The sequence below is a fragment of the Anser anser genome (assembly GCF_964211835.1).
Source record: "Anser anser genome assembly, chromosome: 4".
Lineage (NCBI taxonomy): Eukaryota > Metazoa > Chordata > Aves > Anseriformes > Anatidae > Anser > Anser anser.
In genome coordinates this window covers 20745621-20772886 of record NC_139724.1, presented here as the reverse complement: position 1 = coordinate 20772886, position 27266 = coordinate 20745621, and the positions used below count along the sequence as shown (strand labels likewise).

The 27266-nt window shown below is 40.5% G+C and overlaps 4 protein-coding genes across 16 annotated transcripts in view; 2 read left to right on the top strand and 2 right to left on the bottom strand.

Annotated features, from left to right (window-relative positions):
* Nucleotides 1-1190: 1190 nt before the first annotated feature.
* LRP2BP (LRP2 binding protein) lies at nt 1191-8313 on the bottom strand. Its single transcript, XM_083834334.1, is given in 7 exon segments — nt 1191-1324; nt 3137-3302; nt 6168-6373; nt 6377-6391; nt 6915-7020; nt 7102-7244; nt 8230-8313. Coding segments are annotated over 7 exon segments (771 nt in total). The 5' UTR covers nt 8299-8313; the 3' UTR covers nt 1191-1258.
* On the top strand, nt 7283-16065 carry ANKRD37 (ankyrin repeat domain 37). 4 transcript variants are annotated; one of them, XM_083834330.1, is made up of 5 exons: nt 7283-7332; nt 13091-13256; nt 13766-13918; nt 14662-14753; nt 15268-16065. In XM_083834330.1, the coding sequence occupies exons 1-5, from the start codon at nt 7298-7300 to the stop codon at nt 15500-15502; spliced, it is 681 nt and encodes a 226-aa protein (XP_083690456.1). In that variant the 5' UTR covers nt 7283-7297; the 3' UTR covers nt 15503-16065. The 4 variants fall into 4 exon arrangements, with proteins under 4 accessions (XP_083690456.1, XP_083690457.1, XP_083690458.1 ...); XM_083834331.1 differs by lacking the exon at nt 7283-7332 and adding an exon at nt 12624-12652; XM_083834332.1 differs by lacking the exon at nt 7283-7332 and adding an exon at nt 12632-12768.
* Nucleotides 15925-27181, bottom strand: UFSP2 (UFM1 specific peptidase 2). Of its 7 annotated transcripts, none has more exons than XM_083834294.1 (13): nt 27052-27181; nt 26504-26613; nt 25812-25890; nt 25131-25311; nt 24982-25048; nt 24522-24679; nt 23728-23920; nt 22415-22561; nt 21736-21900; nt 20392-20516; nt 18195-18271; nt 17445-17569; nt 15925-16620 (listed from the first exon to the last, which is right to left on the bottom strand). In XM_083834294.1, exons 3-13 carry the CDS (start codon nt 25882-25884, stop codon nt 16534-16536), a joined length of 1398 nt encoding a protein of 465 aa, XP_083690420.1. In that variant the 5' UTR covers nt 25885-25890; nt 26504-26613; nt 27052-27181; the 3' UTR covers nt 15925-16533. The 7 variants fall into 7 exon arrangements, with proteins under 7 accessions (XP_083690420.1, XP_083690419.1, XP_083690422.1 ...); XM_083834293.1 differs by lacking the exon at nt 27052-27181 and adding an exon at nt 26802-26936; XM_083834296.1 differs by lacking the exon at nt 27052-27181 and adding an exon at nt 26802-26936 and having other exon boundaries at nt 24522-24676.
* Nucleotides 26966-27266, top strand: part of CFAP96 (cilia and flagella associated protein 96) — a 92301-nt gene continuing 92000 nt past the window's right edge. Inside the window, exon 1 of one of the 4 annotated variants that reach the window (XM_083834313.1) lies at nt 26966-27109. The gene's annotated coding sequence lies outside the window, so the exon portion shown is untranslated. Of the gene's footprint in view, nt 27110-27143 lie in introns of those variants that run through there. The other 3 variants (XM_083834306.1, XM_083834305.1, XM_083834304.1) reach the window with 3 other exon arrangements.

Below are 27266 nucleotides of genomic sequence, written 5' to 3'. Positions count from 1 at the left end.
GAAGGAACAACCGGATGTACCAGTACAGGCTGGGGGACGACCTGCTGGAGAGGAGCTCTGAGGAGAAGGACCCGGGGGTCCTGGTGGACGACAGGTTGGCCATGAGCCAGCAGTGTGCCCTTGTGGCCAAGAAGGCCAATGGGATCCTGGCATGCATTAAAAGGAGTGTGGCCAGCAGGTCAAGGGGGGTGATCCTCCCCCTCTACTCTGCCCTGGTCAGGCCTCACGTGGAGTACTGTGTCCAGTTCTGGGCTCCTCGGTACAAAAAAGACAGGGATCTCCTGGAAAGAGTCCAGCGGAGGGCCACAAAGATGATACGGGGCCTGGAGCATCTTCCCTATGAGGAAAGGCTGAGACACCTGGGCCTGTTCAGCCTGGAGAAGACAGAGAGGATCTCATCAATGTGTATAAATACCTGAGGTGTGGGAGACAGAGGGATCTGGCCAACCTCTTCTCAGTGGTTTGTGGGGATAGGACAAGGGGCAATGGCCATAAGATGGAGCACAGGAAGTTCCGCACCAACATGAGAAAGAACTTCTTCACGGTGAGGGTGCGGAGCACTGGAACAGGTTGCCCAGGGAGGTTGTGGAGTCTCCTTCTCTGGAGATATTCAAGGCCCGTCTGGACGCCTACCTGGGCAGCCTGCTCTAAGGAACCTGCTTTGGCAGGGGGGTTGGACCCAATGATCTTTTGAGGTCCCTTCCAACCCCTACAATTCTGTGATTCTGTTAAGATGCTTCAGCAGATGTAGATGAGTTAGAAAAGCATGTGAACAAAAGAACACACCCCTAACCAACGTGAGATTTAAAAATGGCATTTAGCGTGAAATCACAATCTTTGAATGGGACATATGCGAAATCTAGATGAGTTTGGGTTCAAGCTCTTCAGAATATTAAAATGTAATGTTTAAATACTAAAAATGGAGAAAAGTAAACAATCATTATTTGGTTCAGTTTGATTTATGTGCTGTATAGCCGTACAACATTAAGAAAACAGGATATCTATCCCAGTAAAATGTCCTTAATGTATCTTAAGTCCTCAATACCCTTTTAAAAAGGTCTACTTTTGCCACATCTCAGTTACATGTGTGAGCTTTTTGCTTTTTTTAATATAAAAAGAAATCTGTAAACTGCTTAAATAATAACTTACAGGAAGTTGAAAATCAAACCATAAGTGATGAGCAGGCTGTAATTGCTGAAGATTAAAAATGGTTTATTGTAGGAAGTACATGTTATACCAGCCATAACTGAAGGAAACACTAAATTCTCCCAAGATTAGCTCTCAGTTCAAGATCAGAAGCACCATCAGGATCCAGAAGGCATGCCTTTGAAAACAAAGAATAGGGAGTTCTGGTTTATAGGTAAAATAAAATTATACATTGCCAAATACAACACTGGTAAGGTCTTTTAAGTTTTGTAGACATCAGAGATAATTTACTTCTTAAGATACTAAAGACAATATATTCAGCATTAAGTCCCCATTTCTGGTAACAGAAAAATTCAGTTCTTTAAAATTAGCATAATCTACTACAGTGTTAGGCTTGGTTTCAATTTTTTTTTTTTGGTAATATTTGTTGCTGTGGCATGTGCTGGCAGAACAGCCAGAAACTGTAAGCAGAAATCTACTTACAGATTGGGTCATTTTCGTTCACTTCCATTATTTATGCCAGTACCATCTGGCACACCCATCATCTCTTCTTTGAATCTTTCAAAACTGCAGCTGGTCAGTTATTTAAAAAAGCAACCAATTTTCATTTTAAATTAGTATAATTGTAAAATTAACATCATTATTCTCTGGGCACAAAAGAAACTGAACACACCCACTACTTGTCTTCTACTTGTTCTAAAATTACCCCTTCAGGTACTTTTCTTCTTTACTTGGTTTGTCCCTCCTCTAGAGTTGTAGCTGTAGAGATGCATGGCACCAGCCAACAGCTATAATTTCCTTTTATACTAAGTTAGTGACATATCTATGTCAGTCTCAAATGTATTGCTACTGAATGATGAGTGAAAGTTGTGAATTTTGGTCAGTTCTGTTGGTAACAGTAGCCTAGACAGAAGACGGGAAAGATGATACTCACATGAAGCCATGCAGGAATGGAATCCTGACATACTTCCTCCATGCCTTAAGTCTTACCTAGGACTACTGGCTACAGTGCTCATGCCACCCCACCTTATATTCTGTTCCTGATTTCCTCATCCTATCCTCTGCAACACTTTTTACAGCAGAGAAACAAAATATTTAAAGTGCATGAATTCCTCCACTGGAACACCTGTTCTGCTAAGTATCTTCTGCTGTGGGCTTTCCCGAGTAAGGAGCCACAAAACTTGTTGGCTGATAGCTTACCATTTGCATAATTCTCCATTTATTTGGACCACACCAAGCTGGGCCTGGAAGTATTTTAATTAAGGAAACAAATGATCTCTGCATGCACAGAGATCATAGAGAATCTTAGCAAGACTGCATCCATGCTCCTACATTCCCTTCAGAGGGCATAATCATTTTTCCCTGCCTGTACTTTTAGGCATCTCTAATGTAATTTAGTGTTTTTTTTTTTGTTTGTTTCTTAAAGGTCATTAATAATTTTTTTTCCAAGCAATAAATCTTACTTCAACTTTAGCACTTTAAAAAACGTGACTTATTTTTCCTCTGCATACCAGTAATAGTAGATCCTCAGCTACCAGTAAAAATGTAAATGCGAAAATAAGCATGAAAACCAGTTAGACTGATTTAAATACTATTAACGAAGGTACTAATTGTTAGAGATTCTGAAGTAGAGAGGAAAAAAAATACAATTTTTCAGTTTGAATGACAGCAAATCAATCAGGGATAAAATTATTCAAATCATTTAAGTAATGTATTTTGCAAGCTCTTCACTGTGGTGACTGCCACAGAATTTTTTAGATTTGGTAGAATGAATTGTTTTACTTAAGCAAGTGGGCAGACAATATCCTTCAAGACTATATTTAGTAGTTTTCAATATAAATTTATCGCTCTTCGTTTTCTTGCACAGATTGTTAACATTATTTATGTTGGAGCCTTTAACATAACCAAACAGCAAGTTTAAAGGCTCAAATCCAAGGCATCACTCAATTTCAGGAGTGATAAATTAGTCCATGAGACTTTGCCAGCTTACCATAGAATAGTATTTTTTAGCAGCAGCTTGGTCTTGCTGTACACCTCGGCCAAGATGGAGGCATCTAGCCAAGTAGAAAGCAGCCATGGCGACCCCTTTGGCCATGTAGGTTGAAAGACAATCAGTCATCTTTGCTAGCATATCTATGTCGTCATTTTCTGTAGTCCTGTTGTAGAATTTACAGCATTAGGTTAGATAATGTGTTTAAGTCAACTGTATTCCCATAGGACTTGATAATAACTCCTTTCCATTTATATGTAATTATCCAAGATGAGCTGAAATTTACTTGTATTCAGCAGGCCGAACAGCATTCTCCTATTCAGTGTTTGGTTTGAAGTTGAGATTACTTGAATATTGTGATACTAAATACAAAAAAGGTAAGTTTTACAGTCACTTTCACTGCATCTATACTAGTTATAAAAGGCAGTATTTCACACCAATTGTTCCTATTAAAATATTTAATAGAAATTAATATATTATGTGGAAAAAAGGCAAAGCTCTCCATATAACAACATCCCAGATTCTTGACAGGATATTGGCAGACCATGGTAATCTAAGGATTTTGGACATACATTGAGAGCCTGATGTTGTAAGATCTACTTATAAAGACGACTGATGACTGCTTCAGCTCAATTATTTTCTCTCTTCTGCGTACATCTGTCTGCTTGCTGTCACCTTGTTTTCAGCATGTTGTTTTTACTAAAAAAATGTAAAGCAGCCAGAAGGACCACGTGAACATTGTCTTAACGATGAGGCTATAATTACTAGTATTGTTACTGCACTATTAAGTACAGCATTTCGAAGTGGAAATTGATTTTTTCCAACTGGTGTCTTAAAATGGACCCCCTAAACTCACATTCTTTCCAGGTAACCAAGGTAAATCTATGCTTCTTTGTGCATCGTTTTAGGGTTTTGTCATGTCAAATAGTCACAGACTCACAGAAAAGAAAAGAGTAAGTCATAGCTAGTTCCTATAAATAAATGTTTAGGAAAGATTGTTCTGAAGTAACTCTCTGCAAGTCAGTGCCTGCTAAATCACTTGAACAAGTTGGCTGCAATACGCTCCCACCTAATTCAATCCCATTAACAAATACAGTAACAAAAAAAAGAAACACTTAACAAGAATATGTTTAAATATAATGACAGTAACCTACTACCTCTCATCTTTCCTGATGCAGTGTTTTTACCTTCCTTTCTGAGAGATATAAAACAGGACACTGAGACAAATAATACCAATCAAGTCAGACACAACTTCTAGTTTAGCACACCTGTCTTTAAGAACATGCTATAACAATGGTAAGTGAAACCATATGGGATAATTAATTTTTTTTGCAGTGAAGAATATTGGTAGCTAATCTAAACTTCAAATATTGGGCAGTGGTACACCATACATAATCATGTAATGTCTGTACATTTGAATATAATGTTTGTGAATAACCCAACAAACTGTAAAAGGTGTGAATGTATAAAGACAAAACTTTTAACAGAAAAGGTACTGATGATTGACACAACTGCTTGAGCTGCTGTGAGAGTTTGCCTCAAGGCCAAATGCAATTCCAATTGCATGGAACTGTTTCAAATATGTTGGTGGAATTTTTTTGCTTAAAAATGGTCAGTTCTAACTGCAATGTGGGATTTTATTGCTGTTCTCTGCAAGCACAGTCACAGCCAATGAAGTGCCCTGTTTATTTGTCTGAATAACCTGCGCTGCTGCATTGCCTGGAGGGGACATGTTCCAAGCAAGACTAGTTAGACTAGACAGAACAGTCTACTCACAGCAGAAGAGAGAGAAAAGCAGCACATTCTGAGAGAAAACAACCCATTTCAGCAATGAGCATTGCAAACAGCATTTATTGCTGAACTACTGCTGAATTACCAGAGCTGCTGCTATCCCGTGGCATGTACAGGGGCAGCTTCTCTCAGATTCTAACACATCTGATTGCCGGACAGCAGCACCTTCATAAGCATACCACAGAAAGCATGAATGCTGTTGTGTGCTGCTCGTGTAAGTAGTTCTTAGCCTCTTTGTATGGTATTTCTAGCAAAAGAATAATCTGATTGCTTGACAAAACCTCTAACATGCTGGCCAGCTGTGGAGGTTTGTCACAGAAATGTGCTGTTCATCAGCCCTCGAAGCGGCACCACCATTGCTTTTCTCCTCCCACGCCTAGTTCAACATAGAGAAGCCTGATGCAGACTGGCTGTTTTAATACTGCAGCCTGGCACAGAAGTTGCCATTTCTGCCATACACAAACCGCTCCAGAGTTATGTAGATAGAGCAGCAAGTCCCCAAGTGGCTGCCTGTTAAAAATGCCAGTCAGTGCTTACTTAACTGTGGCTCGGTCCAGCACCTCTGCGCAAGCAGATAATTGCCAGAAACCACTTGCACGCAGGTGATGACTAGTTTGTGGTCCAGGCTCAAAAATGCGTACGTAATAGGCATCCCCGTGAGCAGCAACTGATGCAAAGCTAAAGGGTGGTGGCTTGGCACTGCTTGCAGCAGCTACTTCTAGGTCTGCACGCTGCTCAGAGGGCTTGCTGTGGGATCCCATTTAGTATCAAGGCCTGCATTTGCTGTAAATGACACAGGAAATAGACCAAAATGTTGAGCCACAGAGCAGGGAAATGATGGGGGAGAAGATGGTGGGTAGAAAACACGCTAAGATAGGGGCTGTGGAGAGCAGCAGCAGAATATTTGTAGGGGGTTTAAAATGGAATAGGGAAGGCAGCTGAGTTTGTGGACTAGGAGACAGAAAGGCAAGGTTGAGTATGGGCTCCTACTTGGGATTCTAATTGAAGTCTGTTTTGCTTCAAAGGATCAGAAAGAAAAGTTCATCTGCACCGAGTAATTGAGAACATTATAGTCTTAATTTTGTCTGTGGTTTGCAATTCCCGCTTTAAAAACGAGGTCTTGCAATTCATTATCTCGACTGTCTCCTGATCTGGAGAGACAAAACCATAAACTTAATAATCACTTTAATCTAAGTTCCATCGTCTTATATGAATACAATAATAAAAAAATTAACTTCACCTTATGGCTATTGCAGCAGCTGTTGAGTAGAACTTTCTATTGTAATAATATTCCACAAGATGGCCTTGAGCATAGATGTTTCCACGTTCTGCTGCTCCTCTCAGGCACTCCAAAGCAGCCTTAGTGTTCTGACGTATACCTTGTCCGTACAGATACATAAGACCAAGCACACCCTGTGATTCCAGATTTCCATTGCCGCATGCTTCTCAATGCCAGAAAAAGGACTAAACAAGAAGCAGAGAGTTGTTTCCTGTGTATTTCCATGGATGTTTTACATTAACTAAATAACTTTTTAATGTGATGATATATTCACTTTAATTGATTATCTTGCGTACTGATGTAAAAGGTTTTAAGCAAACAACCGGTCTGTAAGAAGTGATTTTACGTAAAAGAAAACAGACTCTCTGTAAGGCTCTTAAACCTGCTTAATTTACTGTGAGAGCTGTCAATCAGTGACACCTGCTTGATTTTTTTTTTTATTTTTTGAAGTGCACCGAGGCTGACAAAACTGTAATCCACTCTATCCTACTCCCTGATACTCCCACTAAATAAGTAAATCTCAGCTAGCAGTGTCAAACTAGTCAAAAGTGAGAAATTCAGACCATCTGTTCACATGGGCTTAAATGAACAATGTCTAGCAGTGCTTAAATAACAGTTTTCATAATCAAATATATCACCATAATCTTTCTGTGAAATCCTAAATTACTTAGAACACATGAAATTCAGAAGGGTATAAGTGGGCTTTACCTTCCTCAGATCTTTTAGAACTGACATGGAGTAAAGCATTCCTAAAGTACTCTGGGCCTTTACACTTGCTTTTGGATTCCCATGGTCTGCAGCAATAAGCCATAACCTAAGAAAATGGGGACAGAGTTCGTTCAATAACACAGCAGCTCAGCATCAGAAACTCATCAGGAAAATTGTCTGCCATTACCTTTCAGCCTCTTCAGTTGACTGTTTAACACCCCAACCTTCATAATAAGCTCTGCCAAGATTGTATGCAGCTGCAAACTTCAAGTGTCTTGCTTTTGAGGAGTCAGAGTTGAGTATTTTCTTCATGTATTCCACTCCCTTTTCCTACAATTGAGGTATTTCAATCATTACATACAGCCTGGGAAAACGATGAAGTAATGAACCTGAGAATCTGCCAACATCTGCAAGACAGGTAGTTTTTCAGTTCTAAAACCTCTCTCTATAATATGTGGGGATAGTGTGGATTCCAGTTAGACTGGTATTTCATTTGCCTAAACACTTTCTACATGTTTGCAGTTTTTTAAAAAGTTTGATATTTTTGTTTAAGTGGACCTGTGTCTGATAACTGTTCTAACAAATTTTGTTTTGTAATGGCTATTATTCTATAAAATAGGTAGCATAAATCTTTACTCAGTTTTCAGTGCACCCATAGAGATTACACTTCAACATCTTGGAACCTAATCTCATCTACTACCTTTCTTTGTGCATTACTTTCAGAACACCAGAAATTTTCCTCCTCTTTTTAACAAAAGATGCTATTCACTTACAATTGAAAGAAACATGTTACTATTGATTTATGATATTATTAGCTAATTTTCCTTCTGTTCCTGCATGAAATCTAGCATACCACTACATTTTCAAGCATAATTTTGTTTAACATTTATGTTCAGAGATTATAAAGTATTTTTAAAGATACCTTTGTGTAACAGATGTTTTACACTTTGAAATGCAGTTGATTTCCATTTTTATAGATTCTATTATCATTTATCTACACTGTTTTTTAAAAAGGAACAAACTAATAGCAATTTTTAAACAAGCTAAATAGCTTCCATGAAGTATAATCAAATCCTTAGAAGTGATACTATAAAACACAAGTTCTCATAAGCGTTTGTCAGATAAACCTATTTTATTATACCTGGTTTTCAAAATTCTTCAGTCCAGAACCCTCCTTTTATGATGCTTTGTAAGTATCTGCACCTCATGAAACTATTTCTAAGTCAATGACCCATTTATTTTAAATTAAGTGATCGAGTTTACAAAGCAGCTCTTAATAATTATAAATTAATATTAGAAGAAAAGTAAGAAGTACAGCTAGGCTACTCATGGGGTCTTCATTAATGCCTAGTCCATCATAATACATTATGCCAAGCTGATACATCGCTTGAAAATCTGTATCCTTGACTTCTTCAAATTGTATTAACGCTTCTTGGTACAAACCCTGGGAAAGACAGAATGAATAATGAAGTACACAGAATAAAGTGTACATACCTCAGCTTAACCCTCCAGTAGATACCCTCTTACAGTTTTTCAAACTGGAGCATTTCTCTAATGGAAAAAAAAACGCAACAACAGAAGTGGCAGAAAACAGAAATAAAGTCAACAACTGCAAAAACATTGGATAGGATGGAAGCAATGAGGACTTCCAAATAAGGTTTCATTGTTTTCATATATAAATAAACAAATAAATGAAAGTAGTGCACAAACATCATCTCTGAAACCAAAAGGTGTCCTGACAAGCTTCCTTCACTCCCCCCAAAAGCCATCTTTTTAATTGAAGTAGATAAGAGCCTAATTGAGATGCGCTGTCCTGCTAGACATACCTTAATTTAGGTGGTCTTGAGGATGTAAGAGCCACCACAACATCTCAGCTAAGGGTTGGGTTCCCAAAGACTAAACCACCATGTTTGAGGAGTTTATGGGCTCAGCTGTCTGCCTCCCTTTTCTTATGAGGGCACCACCTGCAACAGCAGAGGTACCAGAAGGGCAGGAGAAACAGGTGTTAGGAATAAACCTGTGCTAGATTCAAGAGAGCTTGATTTGATGGCCTGCAGACTACAGTGGGTCTTCATCTCATGCTTCTGTAATGACCTCACATATCCTGCCCCCACAATACACTTAAAATATCCTACGTTTACCTAGTTTTTTTTGAGTAAACTTGATTTCCTGAAGAAATAAGGTTTCTACAAATGCTTCCATCTGCTGTTCCCAGCCTTTTTCTTCTACATGTAAAGCTTTTAAATGCATTGGTTAACTTCAATTAAATATGAAAAGCAGATGAACATCTCAAAGATCATTTGTATCCTGTAATATGAAAATCCATGCATATACGTGAGGATCTAAATTTATGCCAGCCTCAAGAGGAAAGTAATTAAAGTACTCTGCAGAATTTTTTTTTTTAGCCAGTTAATATGTGCTTTGCCTTAAGATCCCTCCTCACAGCATGTGCCCTGCCACGTGCAAGGATGCTGTTAGAGCAGACCCTGGGGAAGCCACATGTAGCACAGTAGGGAACAAGGAGTTAGGAGCACAGAAGTCCTCGATCTATGGGAAGGCAATTGCAGTGTTATGACAATATGCATTTTTAGGTAATACGGACATCTATCCCTAAATATGGAAATCAAAGCCTGCTCAAAGAATAAATTTATTGTGAACAGCAATATTTACCTTGGATATCTAGGCCAGCACATCAAGAAACAGGCCTGCTGCTCCACAGGACCAGTTTTGCTCATGTTGAAATCAGCCAGTGCAGTAACAAAACCGTTACAGAAAGCTGAAGCCCTGAACAAGTTAATTCTGCTCCTGCTGCTAACCATGAGACTGATGTACACCGTGCCACATATGGCACCACTAGCAGTACTGAACCATGCACATCCCATTTGAGAATATGAGTCGGAACGTGTACGATATCCTTTTCCATCCTTCTGATCTGAGCTATTCCAAGAATTCGGGTCCTTAGACGTACCTACTCTTAGAGTCATGTTTGTATTTTTTTAAATCTGGCTTCACAAGAAGTAGAAGTTTTTCTTCATCTGCCAGCTAATCTGATGCTCTTCCCTGAGCATTTACTTCCAAATACATGGGCCAATTTTAGCCTACATGGGCAGGGACAGAAATCTTGCAGATAACGTTTCAGCAAGTTTGATGAAAACTGGTGGCTAGGTAGGGAACGAAGATTGAGAGCTGTGTCCTAGGTCAGCAACCACTGACACCATAACAAAAAGCACAGTATGTTGTACTTGGCCAGTCAGCTGGCCAAAAAACAACTCAGTTTGGAAGCTGTAGCACAGGCTGCCACTTACTTACCTGGGACGCTTGCGAAAAGTGGAGGAAAAACATATTTCGTGAGAACACCTGGTGATTTTAATGGGAAAAACAGGCATAAACATCTCTTGTAGCTTTTTTTTTTTTTTTAAGGCATTTCTTTTCCCACTGACATTGTATTGAAAGTTGTCAGCTTTATAATGTCTATCACAACCTCTTCATAGTACAGCTGTCCTTTTAGAAAACATGCCAGAGGATCTCCATCTTTTATTCTCTTCGCCAACAGTTCCTCTGCTTTTGCAAATAAAGCAGCATGGCTGTAGTTCTCTGCTTAAAAATAAACATATATATATTTTTTTTCCAAAACAGAACAGACGGAACAACATCAAAAAGCACACTAAAGCTCTGGAGCTAGTGGTGTCCCCTTTTCACTATGCTTTTAAATGACTAAGATAAAATAAGGATTGGAACATCTGTTTTATGAGGAAAGACTAAGCAAGCTTGGCCTGTTTAGCCTAGAGAAGAGGAGATTGAGAGGTTTTTATCTACCTCTATAAATACCTGAGGGGACAATGCAAAGTGGATGGGGCCAAACTCTTCTCAGTGGTGGCCAGTGACAGGACAGGGTGTAATGGGTATAAATTGAACCACAGGTGTCATTGCCATATGAGGAAGAACTTTACGGTTCAGGTGACAGAGCACTGGAACAGGCTGCCCAGAGAGGTTGTGGGGTCTCCTTCTCTGGAGATATTCAAAGCCCTCCTGGACACCATCCTGTGTAACATGTTCTAGGTGACCCTGCTTGAGCAGGGGGGTTGGACTAGGCGATCTCTGGAGGTCCCTTCCGACCTCAACCATTCCGTGATTCTGTGAAATAGTGCTGCTTTATAAAAAGGAAAATAAAGATCAGTAAAGACATTGTGACTTTACTGAAAGCTAAGTTTGACATAGAAGAACGGAAGCTTTTCACACAAGATGTGTTTCCATCCAACCTGGGTTACAATACCACCATTTCTCTTACTTACCTGGCCCCTCAAGGGCGGGCAGGGCGCTGCAAGCCTGGGGCAGGGGCTCACCACGCAGCTTCAGGGTGGCCTCCTGCCTCCCTCCCACCTGCCCTGAGGCAGCGAGAAGCGGGCCTGGCCCCGCCATGGTGACCATTGTCTGCGGGGCCTGGGCCTGGGCCTGGGCTGGTGACTGGCACTAGTAGCAGGAGTGCCATGAGGGGAGGTGGCCCAGGGCTGTAGCCATGTTACCTGCCTCGAGCTGGCTGGGACTCAGAGCCCAAAAAGCTTTTGGAGGGGAGCGGGAGGAAGGGAAAAGGACATTTCTGGCTGTTGGCCAGTTCCGAACAGCGTACGGAGTAATGTGCCCAGCTAGCGCAGGCTGGGGCTTGGGCATTGCCCAGATTGTTCCTACTAGCTGCTGGTCCTGTTGTGAATTGAACACAGCTAAAATACCTCACGGAAAGCAATTACAGGCAAAATAACAGAAACTCTGAATGTAATTCAGGTAAAAGGGCAATAGGCCACGAAAATTACATCTAGCTAATTGGGCTTTGTTACTTACAGTGACCAAAACTGTTTTAATGCATTTTGTTCTCCCCAAAACTGTTTTAATGCATTTTGTTCTCCTCACATAACCACTGCAAAACTTATGATTATTGAGGGAAAACTTACTGAAGTTGTTTTCTCCTGAAACACAAAGGATTGTTTCTACCTCTGTTGATAGCTTCTGGCTGTCTCCCTTATAAAAAGATATACAATACCAGAAGGCCACAAGGGCGCTTTTAAAAGTCTTTCGCTACATCCCCCCCACCCCCTTTTTTTTCCTTTTTTTTTTTTCCAGCGATTGTCATTCTTCCATTTTTGGCAATGCAATCTGCTTCTATAGCAACAGAGGCAGAGGACGCGGTCAAAATAGAAAAGGAATGCTTGCAGAGTTATGCGGTTAAGCCTGCGGGCTGCACATCATGTTTTCTGACAGCCCCAATGACTCTAAGCACCAAAAAAAGTCCTAAAACTCATCCTGATTCATTTTACTTAAATGGCATAGTCTAAGAAGTGTACAGGAAAATAAACTTTTTTTTGACAGCATGGACAAATAACTGCATTTAGGAAGCACTTTAGGAAGCCAAGGTACCCTTCAGGAAAGGCAGCTCTGGGTGCCTTGCTGCTTTTCTTTCTGTAGGAGTGTGCAGGTGTGGGTGTGAGGTCCCACAGCTCAGCTTGGTGTATCCCACTGCTCACACGCATTTATTAGGACCAGTTTTTCCAATTTCACCTGCCCAATACCTATGCAAAGCGAGTGGCTTGAGACATTGCCGGCATGGGGGCAGGAGAGTTCTGTGGGCACAAATGAGATGGGCACAATGCGACACAGAGCTCAGGAACTAATTAACAGCAAGAGTCTTAAGAGAGCTGCAGCTGGTGGGATGGAGGTGGTTAGGCTGGAAAGATGGGATTGCTCAGGTGGGGAATCTCAAACCTGTGCACTGCTGAGGCAATTAGCGCTGGGGAGGGAAGGACTTCAAAAGGGAACATGCTGGGGTGATCCAAGGCTGCCTGGGCTTATGTGACTGCTGGAGGTTTGTGCTTAAAGTTTCTTAAAACAACTGTGGATTTCTGGCATGTGTGTGGAGGGAGGTATTCTGTCCCTAACAATGCTCAGTTAGGAGTGTAGGGGTTTTGTTTATTAGCTAGTTTGCTTGTCTAGCTGTTCAGGGAAAAAAAAAAAAAAAAGGTAGTTATACAGGTGTATGAAAGGAGAGGTGAAAACTTTACATACTGAAATACTTCAATTGGGCTGACATATTGCATATTTACCTGGAATTCTGCACCTTTAAAAAAAATGATACTATATCTGTGTTCGCATTCCACTACTTAAATAATTTAATTACTTTCCCAAAGGAGAAGCAGCGGGCACAAACTGAAGCACAGGAAGTTCTGGATGAATATGACAGGGCACTTCTTTACTGTGAGGGTGACAGAGCACTGGGACAGGCTGCCCAGAGAGGTTGTGGAGTCTCCTTCTCTGAAGATATTCAAAACCCGCCTGGATGCCATCCTGTGCAAGGTGCTCTAGGTGACCCTGCTTAGCAGGGAGGGTGGACTAGGTGAACTTCCGAGGTCCCTTCCAACCTCGGCCCTTCCCCTCACGCAGACCAGGGCCGAGGAGCGGCGGCCGGGCCCCCTCCCTCGGCAGCCTCCGTGCGGGACGTGTGGCGGCGCCCCGGCGCCATGGCCGCCCCCCGCGGGCCGTGCGGGCGCGGCGCGGGGAGGCCGCTGGGGGCCGGCCGCGCGGTGCCTCCCCTCCCATGGGCGCCCCGTCGCGGCCGTGCGGAGCCGGCTCCCGGCAATGGGCGGGGGCTGTGGCCGCCAGGGTCCGCTCCGGGAGCCGGCCGCGATGCGGGAGGACGGCGCGGAGGTGAGGCTGGGGCTGGAAAAGCCAGCAAAGCCGTGCGGGCTTGCTGTTTCCCAATTCTGTTCTCTCGGAAGATGAGTCCGATGGGTCGTGAGGGGGATTTGCGGTGGTCGCGGCTTGCAGTAGCGCCGTGCTGCTCCTTAACCCGTGTTCCGTTTCAGCCCGGCAGTTTCAGCGGCCTGTTTGAGGCAGGGACCGGCGTGAACGCACCTGCGGATGCCTTCGGTCAGTCCCCAGCTCACCTGGCCGCGTGGGGCGGTGAGGCTTTCTTCCTGCTGTGGCAGCTGCAGACGGGAGCCGACTTGAACCAGCAGGTAAAAATACACAAGGTTTGCTTCTCCCACTTCCAATCTCACGTCAGTAAGTTCAACTTTTATATTTATTTATTTACTTATTCTTAACCTGGGAGAGGTTTTATATATATACAACTGTATTGCATGAGGTATCTGGGGTTGCTTATTTTAGAGCAGCTTTATTTTAGTGTGAACCAGAAATCCTATCTATACTGCTATAGCTATTTCATATTGCTGCGTATGTTACTTTCACACTGTGCTGTGTGCAGCTGTCAAAAATTTCTTTTACAGAAATGAGTATTCTTTCTTCCTTTCAAATTTTGCCCCCACTTCCTCTAAACGTAAGGATTTTTCCTCTAGCTGCAGCTTTTAATTGGTCCATACCTCTGAGTTTGTAGCAGCAAGCTGTCAGTCCCTGAACAGTGCTGAAAGGTGCAGTTAATCAGTGTTCAGAATGTATTCTGCGTAAATAATCTTTATAAAGTTAAGGTTAAACCGTGAGTATAGCATGGGACAGCAGTCCTACTGCTCTGTTGGATTAGCAGAATATATTAAGCAAATGTTTACTGGCAATTACTGGGTACACTTCACTAGCCATATTCCTTTAATCTCTCTTTTCAATTCACAACCAACCGGTATACAGAATACCACTCAAAACAGTCATGTTGGAGAACAAAGTAGCTTCATCCTATTCCCTTTCTTTCAAACAACCACTATGTTAAAAAAAAAAAAAAACAAAAAAAAAAACTGTTTTATATGTTTAGGATTGCCTTGGAGAAGCCCCAATTCATAAAGCAGCAAAAGCTGGGAGTTTGGAATGTCTTGCTCTCCTGGTTGCTGGTGATGCCAAAATTGAGTAAGTTAAGCTACATTTAATCATTTCTGTATCAGCTCTCAAAAGATACTTGTTTTGTACACTTTCTTGTTGAGGGTGCTGCTAAAAGCTGCTGTCAGCTAAAGCTGACAGCATGGCTATAGTCATACAAGCAGTATTAAAAACAGCTATACACATGAACACATTACATAGACCATATGCTGTTCAGTTCCGTGTTGAAGTAACTACTAAGAGAATGTTCTTGCTCATAGGTTCTTGATAATTTTCCATTCTAGCGCTGCACTTATCTTACTCATACCTTTCTGATGCACTAAGCCAGTCATAGTTTGGTGACAGATATGTTTTTAAATAATTACTCCTTTTTGCATTTAGTGGCAGCACCCGCTATCACTAGAGCCCTATCCTTGGCAAACCTTCTTGGTGTTGATTCTTTGTACTTCTGATTAAACTTATCACTTAATGAATCTTGATTGTTGTTTGCTGATAATACATATTCCAATTCACATGAATAGTTACTATTAATTTTGTGTTTCAGCTTGTGCAACAACAGGGGGCAAACAGCAGCAGACCTTGCGCTGGCTTGTGGCTTTCTGGAATGTGCCAAGTTCCTGAAAACAATTCAGCACACTCAAACTATGAAACTGAGAGGACAGTCTGGCTCCTCACTAAATGGCAACCACGGTGTGCTGAGCGAGGATCTAGCAGCACAGGAACAAGAATGGGAAACAAGCAGATCAACAAGCAGGAAGAGGAGGTCAGATGGTGTGTAATACCAGTGGCTTACCATTTGTATTTTAATCTTTTTTTGTACTTTTAGCAGTTAAGTAAATAAGTTTGGTGATAGATGCAGGTAAGCTGGATGTAGATGCCTGCCAGTAAGTCCTGATTTGCATATGTAATTAAGGTTATGGTCTTGTCAAAAATGGATATTGTGTTTGGAATGGCACTGAAAACTTTACCTATGACTTTTTTTATTTCTTGATGCTATTCTCAACAATGTACGAATGGAGTAGCTGACCAGGATAGCAGTCTTACCCATACCACAACTGTGTCCTTTGATGACATTAGATACAGGCTTATTTATGTGTTCATGTGACAGATCTGTCTCTTAGCTGACAAAACAAAGGGCTTGTCACCTCGAAGTCAAATTTAGGGGAATCCAAAGTCTGAGAAAACATGACTGGACTATCAATTGAGTGACTTGCTGTGTGCTGTTACATTGTCTCCTTCTGAGAAGGAGAAAAGCTGGTTTATTTTTACTTCTTACAGAAGACTGTTTTTTTTTTCCCCAAAACAGTTGTATTCATACAGCTATAAATAAATAAGCATATAATAATTTAGTCTCTCCCTTTTTTCTGTGTAAATGAGAACAAAGTCCACAAAACTCAGTATACACTTTTTTTCTGACCCTCTTCTAAAATACTGTTATCAGCAATAACCTGAAGGAGTACATTTTTTTTTTTTTGGCAAGAAAAAATTTCATAAAATAAAATGATCAGACATTTAATCTGTAAAGCTTTTTAGCATAAAATTGCTATATAAACAAAGTTATCTTAGCCAAAAGGAAAGAGTATAAGTTACTTGATAAACAGTTGTAGGAAATGCAGTTCACAGCAGGTAATTCCCTTATTTTTCAGAGGTTTCATTAAAAAAAAAAGATCTTGATTTAAATTACATAAGTAATATTTCTCTTTCATCTGGGTTTTGATCACCTGAAAGCATTTGTCTAACTAACAAGACAAGTTATATCTAGATATCTGCTAGTATTCTGGCTTAGCATGTTCCAGCCCAAGAGGGGAATTTAAATAGTTTTTGGTCGTTGAGGTAGGCATAAGTTATAGTAGGCATCCTTGTTCCAGAAGTCTGGGCCCTTCCATCCACACCAACCCTGGCCAAGAAAAAGCAAGATACACTTTAAATTATTTAGTATGAATTCTGTTTTCTTCATTTATTACAACTGGATTTATTTTACTAATTTTAATCTAAGCAGTATGAGTTATTTTCAAGTATCTACAAGCAGGGACAATTTTCAGACAGTTCTGTACATGCCTTGAAAACACATTAATGGAAAACACTTGACAAGAGTTTCTCCAGTTCCCCTCACCCAGCTTTCCAGCTTGGTTTCTAAACAGTAGCATCTTCTTTCTATACCCCACTGCCTTCTGCTGCTACAGACTCATATTCTGAAACACTGTCACTCAGTTTCCACTTCTTTTGTCTTGAAGAATGCCTTCTTTAGGAATAGTTCAAATTTCAGAGCCAAACTGAGCTCTTAAATTAAGAAGGTGGGGGTGGGCCGCTTGTCATGCTTTAGCAGCAAATCAGTCTAATAAAGCTCTTAAGCCCTACAAGACTAAGATGTAATTATATTAGGTTTTTCCAATAAAAAAACCTGCCAACTTACAGCCTGCCTCAGTTCCTATCCTCCCCTGCCACTTTTGATGAATGAAAGGATTTCTGCCCCCCCCTTTTTTTTTGTCCTCCTGGACAAAAGTATTCTTAAACACCTTATGGCTGTTCAAGCTACAACTGTTAAAGACAGTCTCAGAAACCAGCAGTAACTAACATACAGGCAAGTTAACTGGGATCAACACTTCCTCCATAAGGAACGGAGAAGCTGCAGAATGGCCGATCCCTAGTTTGCTATACATCATTTGTTTAATGCCAAAATGTATCTATATGTGTGTGTATATACACGTGTGTTAACCTCACCTTTTCCAAAATAACATGCAGATCTTCTCCTCCAGTGTAATGTGGGTCTAGAATCAAATATTTTATTTGCCCTGTAATCTCATTCCAAGCCACTCCTAATATCGTGTGAGCCAAAACACCTCCACCTAAAATAGCAGGGAAACAAATTGTTAAAAAAAAAAATTCACTGAGATTGGCTAAATATGCAAATTGCTAAAATTTGAATACACTTTTCAGCTTTAATATAAGTACTCTTCATTTTCTGAACCACTGCTTGCTTGGAAATACTTTCATTAATTTTAAGTTCTTATGAATGGCATTTCCAACGATATCAACATTTTAGATTATTTAAACGTGCATACTGGTCTTAGGAAGAATTTAGATAAGGAATGATGCTCATCTCTTCAAAGCCAGAAAACCCCTACTCTTCTGCGGTGGGAAGTTTTGGGGAACTGCATGAACCTCTCTCACCTAGAAAGCACAAGTCAGCTCTTGAGTTCTGACTTTAAAAGCAGCTTTTGAAAATACCATTCAGATTGATCTTTGTTACTAGGTTTCATCTTGAGACTGGTGAAATACCAAATGAAAGAGATACCAGCCAGACTAAATCGCATGGTTTTCTACGCTGCCTTGGAAAGAGCATTGTTTTTAATTCATCTGGAGTTTTGATAAACACCTGTACAGTAAACTGAATCAGTACTAACTGAAATGAAATGCAGCAGAGGAAGGCTACAAACATTCACTGGCAGTCTCTGATACTCAAGCACTTACCAATCATAATTGGAGTTCCTTCAGTCTTGAAATGATTAGCAAGCTCTCTTCCCTGCAAAGCTAGTTCAGAACCCTGGCTAGGTAAGAAATACAAGAAGAGATTTGTCATCCTCACTATGCTTGGTTTTCCAATTATCCATTATACTCATTAACTGCATAAGTAACTGATTAGAAAGTGGCTTAGAATTCTTCTGTTAAAAGAACTGAACTCCTTGTGACAATCCGAATAAAGTTCTTTATGCAACTTACAGATTCTGGTTGGGCTAATGAATCTGCTGCAACCCTTGCTGCCACCAAGGCACCTGGAGTCACCCAGGTTCCATAAAGTTTCTGCTGCTCGTTTTCCACAGTGGGGAGAGCTAGTTAACCCCAGTGGCTCCTCTCAAGAGGCTAAAAACAGACTGGCTAAATCTGTCAGCAAGGGGAAGTCTGAAGTAACACAACTTCATCAGGAACACGATAAAAATAAGGTGTTGATAAATGTGTTTATAATGATGTGACTTAAGAGAGATTTCCACTTCAATTGCAGTACTCATACCCAGGTTGATTTTAAAAAAAATCAAATCAGAAATACCATTAGGCATCTGGTCAAAGCAACATTGAACTTGGCTTGATTTATTTTCTCTGCTTTCCTGTTCAGCTTTGCCACAGACAAAAGAGTAGTCTACACGGAAGAGAAAGGTGTACGCGCACAACACATGCACGTACTCTGGGATTCAGAGCTCACATTCTTCTGAAGGAGACTCACAGTCCCCTCAGAAGACGGATAGTACTTCCAAAAGTGGTGTCAGAAGCCAGGCAAGAGAATACATACGGATAGGTGTGATAGGTTTACAGATAGGTCTGTGATAGGTTTAATATAAAGAAACAAAGACAGGATACCATGGTTAATGTTTCAGACAAGCTGTGCGCCTACTTTTCCAATTCCTGGAGCGATGGATTAAATGCAGAGTGCAAAACAGGAAAGCTGGGATACGGTACGGTACATTAGCAGTAAAGGATTCAGTACTAAGGGTGCAGCTGTGAAGCCCTATTTCCATAGACTTAGAGGTGCTAGCTGAATATAAGCGCAAGACAAAAATGCTCTCCGCTGCTAGTGACCAGCTCAAAAAGGCTGCATGACATCTCTTCTCAGCATGGTAGCAAGGCTGGCATTTCATAATCCTGAAGAACACTGGTGCTCCCTTGTAGCACCACTGTGAGCAATTCTACCCAGGTCACAAATGAATGTGTTCTGTATTCTTACGCACAGGACTAAAAACTGTCTCACTAACAGTCACAGCTGCTATAAATAATAGGTGGATCATCTGCAAATATAAGCTGTGGAACAAGGAGATTAAAACTGGCTGTATAAAGCCTGACAAAATATTGAAGGAATTAATTATTTTCTTACCATTAAGAATAACTATCACCATGGTTACATGCTCTTTTACAATACTCCCAGTAGACTTTAGTCTAAATAAACATAACTCATGAGCAGTATTTTGACTAGCATTTTCATACAGGCTATATTAGCATACATTCTCTATTTTGTTATTGTACTTATCACAAAATGTTCAGGGATTTATTATTCTGCTTACTGCTGTCCAAGTGACAGAAGTAATTTTATTTCTGATAAATGCTGAACATTATTCTTTTTCTCCTACATGTATTTATAGGGTTCTTTATTGCATATAAAAGTGTCAGATTGTCAGAACAGAAACAAATACCTTGTTTTATGTCACACAAATACAGGACGGAGAGCACTATTTCTAGACTGCTCAGCAGTTTGCCTCAATCCTGAGCCGAAAGGTTAGCTCTGTGGATGAGGCAACAACTTACTGTCGATGTGTATGCCATTCATTATGACTGCCAGGCTGTGGGGCTGTTCCAAAAATTGTGTGATGGATGAACAATAGGCTGACCCCCCCCCCTTTTTTATTTCACATCAGTTTGCACATAATTAAGCAAGTTATAGAAAATGCAAACTCGACCCCAAGACTACAAGAAATTCAGCAATACCTTAACTTGTAAGCACCTCCCATTTACCTCAGAACAACCAAAGGCAGGAATACAGGGTTTATGAACAGCAAGCTCTTAAAAGATAAATTATCTGTTATTATCCCTATTATCCCACATTTTATAACAGTAATTTGCATTGTAAGGCATTCAGTATCTTTAATAATTACTAAACTACTAGAAAGATACTGATTCTTACCTGACAAACAGTATTTTTGATGTTATTCCAAAAAGTTGATTCAGAACAAGCTGTACCTCAATAGAGCCAATCCATTGCCGTGACCCAACAAATGCTGCAGGTTTGTCTCCGGCATCAACCAGCGCCTTTGTCACATGAACATGAAGAAGAAAAGCAAACCTCAACAACACATAGTAGACAGTTCCACCATTTTTTGTGAATGAAGTTGGTTTATAAAGACAGGAATGTGTTTTATATCTGGCCAGTCGAGAGCAAACAAATGGTTATTGAATTCATTCACTGTGGTTCTGTTTTGGAGATGCCACTTAGACACTGACACAGGACAGTCCCAGGAAGCACAGATTCTGACTCCAGATCCACAGGCAGACTTCAAGCTGCAAAGCTGAGCACTGAGCTGCCTACCACTGAAGTGTACCATCTGTGCTGCAGAAACCACCTCACAGACTGGACTCCTACTCAAGACATCTCAGAAAAGGATGCATAAAAGAGTGCCCTAAGGAAGAGGCCACCAAAATACACCAAGGGTTGGGGTTCATTTTAAACTATTTCCAATTCAGAGGTTTACATGTTACAAGCAGCTCTTGAGGTGCCTTTTCTGCTCAGGATAGACAGCCCACAAAGTCTCCCAAAGGCTGCTGTCCAGCACGCTACAGGAGTGTACGGACTTGAGATGGTTTTATGTTTAGGGGCAGACTGAGAAATCATCAGGAAATGCAATTTTTATTTTAATGCTCACATCCCTGTCAGATAGGATGCAAGTCATTTTATGGAGTGAGCCAAACCTGGTTAGCAATGTTGAGTAAATAAATATGATACAAAACACCATTTTTAGAAGACTGAAGATAACCGCAGTATTTCCTGCTAGACATGCAGTATTAGCTACCCAAACCTACTCTTCTTCTTCAGTACCATTAATAGAAACGACCATATTCAGGTACACATTCAAATTCACAGAAGAAAATGAAGTGAAAGGAGGTTCAAAAAACAAAAAGCCTGCTACTATCAAAGGTAAAATTGCAAAAAAGAAAGCAGTACATCAATGCGTAACGTCTGGAGACTAAACTAGCTACCACTGAAGACAAAAGACTGTTAGAATGTTAGTACAAGGAAATACTAGAAAACTATTCTAATGAATTTTATTTGTGCGTATAAACATTTGGAGATGGGTTTCCTATTATAGAACTTGTTAAACAGTAATTGATGAGCACTATAGTTCCATTTAAGAGAGAAAAATATCACACAAGTTTTAAGTCTAAAATGTATCAGTCATTTAAAAATTATCTATAAATGTTTCTAAACAATTACATGTGTATAAAAGAATTAATCTGCCCAAGTGTTCTGTACCTGTTGAATTTCCTTGTGGGTTGGTATAGGTGCATTTATGTAACCCTGGTGCCTGAACCACGAGCAAACAGTCTGCAGAGACCGATAAGCACAGCCCCAACCGCTGTCATCAATGCGATCCTGCATATAGTGATGATAGCTGTATGTACCGTGTACTAAATAAACCTGCACAGAAAGAGAAAATACAAATTAACCTGGTCACACATCAATTTTCAGAGAAGTCCTACTTATGTTACTTGCACTATTACATATCTTTCAGTTAGGGGGTTACAAGTCTTTGTAAGAATTGAATGTTTATTCACACACGATCACTCCTTTTTGTCTCCTCAACATCTCCATTCACAGTTTTATTTTCTTGTACTGGTTCTAAGAAACTTTTAGAATACGTGACAAAAACATGAGGTATCCTTTGAAATGTTGTACAATATGTTACCAGAAAATGCACTTGAGGTGTGAGCGGACACAGGACAACTACAGCTACAGCAATACCATTTTGTGCAGAGAAGCCATTTTACTTAAAAGACCAAATCAGTTCCTGTGCCCTTTCTTTCTCAACTGATACTGATGATTATTAAATGATAAATTATTAATTATACTGATTATTAAATTACTTCTCTTAACAACAGATCTCAAGTAAAATAAAAAGAAATTTCTTTAAAGTGATTCAATTTAAACGTACCATACCAGACTCTGTCCCAGGTGAATTAAGATGTAAATGGGGGTTTCTGAGATAGCCATCTTTATATGGTTCATCTGGAAAATGGTAAGCATTTGCTCTCTTTAAGTATGGTCTGTCACACGGTAGGTTGAACAAGGCGTGTAATTCCTGCATGCAAGTTAGAAGAAAATAAAAAGCACAATTCAAATTTTGGATTAAAAGAACACCACACTGTAGGTAATAATAGAAACAACCATTTTTAACAAACAGTTTAGCTAAGTAGCTAGGCACACTGTAATATATTAATATTCAGCATGTATGCTTATTGCTAGACCTCACCTCTCTAAGGAAGCTCATGGGGGACTACCTCCCATCTGATGAGCCTGCTATTTTACATAGTCCTGTTACAGAACGCCTGTCTCTGGAGCCCCATTCAAGATACCATGAGTGAAAATGTCTTGTGAAAGTATGATAAAATTATCTTATTTCAGAGGGGTTAAGAGTAAGAGGAATGATGAGATCATCTAGGATGTCTACATCACAGGTAGTAGACTTTACACAGGTGATCCAACACTGAACCAACTACATTAGCTACAGAAACACTCGGCAATCAATAGATAAAAGTGAACAGAAGAGAGAGCAGGAAAGACTTACGTGCAACTGGTGCCTGCAAATGCAAGGAACAGATTATGTTTTATACACACAGTAATGCTTCACCCAGAAGAGAATGAAAAATCCCCACAGCTTCTGCACATCTAAACAGGTAAAAGATTCTTTCCCCACTCTCAGTACATATAACTGCATGACCTGAATGTTTCCTGCCAGATTGAGAGCTTTCAGTGTGAAAGGACTGCAACATCAGAACATTTTCACACTTCATCCATATTCCTTTTTCTAGATGTGCCAACCCGAAGGCAAAAGCAAAATCTAAGGCTGGTCAACTGCAAGCAACAACAACAAAAGCACCTCAAAGCAAAACACAAAAACAAAAAAAACCAACCCCATATCATTTCAGGCAACTTGTTAAAGCTTGGAAGCAATAACGTACTAAAAGAAATTTGATATTCTACAATGGAAGAGGAGAATTCAAAGAATCCTGCACCAGAAGTGTGATTTAGATAGGATTTGTTTTAGATCAGGCCTATGTAGTTCTAAAATTTCTGTTGCTCCCTTACAGAAAATGCAATCTGGTATATTTTATAAAATAGCTTCCAATAAATCAATCTTATACATTCAGTTTACTGCTTCAGCTGTAATAATAAAAAAAATATATATATATAAAAAAACAGGTTCTGTTAGTATTCATTGTACACTGGCTAAATGGAAAACGTTACCTTTCTGTAACTTTCTAGCTGATCATCTGAAATACCTGTAGGATATGAGATTGTTACAAGGTGAGTTTTTCCTGGTAACATGAAATGAAGTTGTTCTGGTACCACAATTGACGTTCCCTTCATATATTTCATGATACATCTTTCCATATCAGTTAATTGCTTGTGAATTGCTTTCACCAGGAGATTTTGTACCCTGTGAAGTAAAAGGGAGAATACTTTAGTAAAAGAATAGTGATGGTGACTCATTTTCTCTCATAGCTTGAAGTCAAACAATACTCACATGCACATTTGCACCTGCCCTGATGAACTTCTTACTTCCATGCCCCCTTCAGTCCACTCCCACAGAGGACAAAACCTCAGAATGCTTGCTTTAAGCATGTCTACACACAGAAATTACTCCCTAGTGGTTCAGCTCTCTGAAAATTCAGCTGCACTTTCCCTTATCAGAAACACAACTGAATGTTTGCTGAAATAAAAGTTACATATATGACTAAATATTTATAAATGTTTTGCATTTTAAGCAATGGTTCTTAGTTATCAAATTTATCAGACACTGACAAACTAAATTTTTTGTAGACAGCAAAAAGATTGGGTTTCAAGATTGTTAAAACTAACAAGTATCTGAAGGAGCTATTATTACTTAAAGAGTCAAATTCCAGTACAAGAATACTATATGCTATTTTATCGAACTGATTAATGATAACAATAGCCTTCCTTTGTTACTTTCAAGGAAAAAAAAAAAAAAACAGAAACAAAAAGAAACTGAAGAATTCCAAGTTCAGGATAACACTTACTTTCCCCATGTTTCTTCTGGAGAAACAGACAAAACAACATCAACTGGTAAAGTCATATTAATGTAGTGGTGTTCTTTATTTTCCCTTTCAATGACTGGAGCCAAAGCATCTAGTGAAGATGTCATCTCTAACATGAGGTCTATATTGATTATCTGCTGCTGCAGAGAATAAAGACACCACTAGTACATCTCCAACAATGCATACACCAAGAAGGCAAAAGGAAAACTGTAAAAGTTTGAGATCAAACTCAGTACTAAAATAATTGGGTTAAAGACTAAAACTTGTACGTATTGATCAACTGTAAATAGATCTCTGCATTTATGCAGAGTCTAAATAATTTTAAAGGGATTCTTCTGAGTCATTTAAATGTCTATTTGTACAGATAAGGCTGGGGAGAGCAGATTAACAACTCAAGTGATAGGTTGTCTGATATAATTTATTAGTGTGGTGAGACACATACCGTATCTTGTAGCTTTTTATCCTTTTTTTTGCCAAGCTTTCGTCGGGTCTCATCATCTTGATCAAGGCTGAAGTGTCAACAGAAACAGCAATTTCTATAAAATGTAATTAATCCACTTAAAAAAATTATATAATTTTTAATCTACTCACTGTATAAATCGTTTTAACTCTTTACAAGCAGAATCATCTGTCAGCTCTGGAACAGTATTGATACCACTGTTAGGCCACACATAGACTGGACTATGGCAAATTCTTAACACAAGAACATCTGAGGACAGCTTGTTTGCAAGATCACTGAACACATATCTTAATGCCTTTTTTGCTGATGCCTCTGAAACACAACAAAGATACAATTAGCTTAGAAAATTCTCTCACTTTTGTGATAGCTACTGGACAAACGTGGAAATTTGATATGTTTTGACATCAAATAAAAATATAAACACTATTATGATCAGAAAAATAACAATGTAAAAAAAACTGAGATAAGATTTCATTCAGCAGGCCTGTCTTCACACTCACACATTCACACTCACATCTACCTGAACAAAAGCATACTGTTTCTCTCAGCTTCTGAGCAACACGAAGAGATGAACGGAATGATTTTAAACTAAAAGAGGGGAGATTTGGATTAGATGTTAGGAGGAAATTCTTCAGAGGGCGGTGAGGCCCTGGCACAGGCTGCCCAGAGAAGCTGTGGATGCCCCATCCCCGGAGGTGCTCAAGGCCAGGCTGGATGGGGCTTTGGGCAGCCTGGTCTGGTGGGGGGTGTCCCTGCCTATGTATTTGTATAAATAACTTTTTTTTTTTTCTATGACAGTCTTATAGACACACCATCGGTAGTTGCTAGCTGAAATGCCAAATCTAAGCCTCCTCTTATTCGAAAGAGTATGTCCATGGCTTCCATATTTACCTAAGGAGAAAAAAGAAGGAATGAAAATAAGCTATTTCAGCATGCCTTCTCTCAAGTTAAAACCAACTGTTATTATGCCACACCGTGCAAGCACACCAGCAATTATTATGGGTGCTCAGGGTACGAAAGGCCAGTGAAGCAGCACACTGGCATATGTCAATTGCATGAGTGGTGTTACAAAAACAGTTCTTAAAACACCTTTCCCACCTTAACATGAAAGCATTTATCCTATTCTTTTTTTAATATACCATTTATAAATATTTTGGTTAAGACATTTGTCATTGACTATCATTGTTTCAATCCAAATGATGCGTTTCCCATCTTCCAGTGAAAGCAAACCAAGGACTGCTCTGAATATTAGAGTGAAAAGGTAATTAAACATATCTTTAAGTTCACATTCACCTTGGTTAGGAAGTCATAATTTTGGGAAAAGGAAAATAAAGTGGTGGGGGGTAACCTCCAGAACCCAGGCAGATGTTTCCCATTTGACAGCAGTGCTGCTTATGCCCGCTGGCATCCCTCAGCCTCAATTTAAAAAAATTAAAAGCAGCCTTTTATTGAGAATTGAATTTTTTTTTTTGTCCGGATCAATTCCTAGTAAAGCTTAACCTACCGCTGCAAGAACAGCCGTGCCAGGACGGAGGAACAAAAATGCGACAGCCCCCAAGAGGCTGAGTTGCGCTTAATCTAGCAGCCCCCAAAAGAAATACTTCGTTAATTGCTCTGCGAATAAAACACCGGTAAGAATAATTACTCCGAGCCCTTCTGGAAAGACTTATCGCGGAACTCCTGGCTCACCCAGGCCTCCCCCACAGCCCGCCCGTGCTGTGACGGGACCCGACCCGCGGCCATGCCAGGCCGCGGGCAGCGCCCCCCCCTTCCGCCATTCCCCGTCCCCCGCCCGGCCTCACCACGTCCCTCAGCGCCGCGCTGAGACCACCCGGCAAACGCTCAGGCCGCCTGACTCCCCCCAGCTCCCCCCTTCAGTGGTGCGGTCCTGCGCAGCCGCATGCGCGTTGGGCCGTACCAATGTAGGGGGGGGGGGGGGGGACGGGGGGGGGGTGGCCGCTCTGCCCTAGGCAACCGGTGCCAACAGAGGCGGGCGGAGGGGCGCTGAGGTTGGGGTGGGTGCAAGGAGGTCTCGCTCGGTTCCCTCCTCACCCGGCTGCCTGCTTCGCCTCAGCTGGCCTCAGCGATCCGGCTGGAGCCCCAGCGGGAGGTCTGTGAACCGTGCGAGGTGCACCCAGTCCTTCCGCAGCCTTCCTCCGGCTTGTAACAGCCCTGTAAAAATAGCCCACGTCGTCATAGGCGTTTGCAGCGCAGCGCTGGTGCCTCTTCTCATCTGGTGCCCACATGCCAGATAGGGTTAATGTGTG

Coding starts and splice junctions, on each gene's coding strand:
- ANKRD37 (XM_083834330.1), top strand. CDS start 7,298: ATGAACCTGAGAATCTGCCAACATCTGCAAGACAG. Junction 7,333..13,090: donor TGCCAACATCTGCAAGACAG/GTAGTTTTTCAG, acceptor ACTTTCCCAAAG/GAGAAGCAGCGGGCACAAAC. Junction 14,754..15,267: donor GCTGGTGATGCCAAAATTGA/GTAAGTTAAGCT, acceptor TTTGTGTTTCAG/CTTGTGCAACAACAGGGGGC.
- UFSP2 (XM_083834294.1), bottom strand. CDS start 25,884: ATGGAAGCCATGGACATACTCTTTCGAATAAGAGGAGGCTTAGATTTG. Junction 18,272..20,391: donor TCAAAAATACTGTTTGTCAG/GTAAGAATCAGT, acceptor TTTCTTACCTAG/CCAGGGTTCTGAACTAGCTT. Junction 17,570..18,194: donor AGGAACTCCAATTATGATTG/GTAAGTGCTTGA, acceptor CTGCTATTTTAG/GTGGAGGTGTTTTGGCTCAC.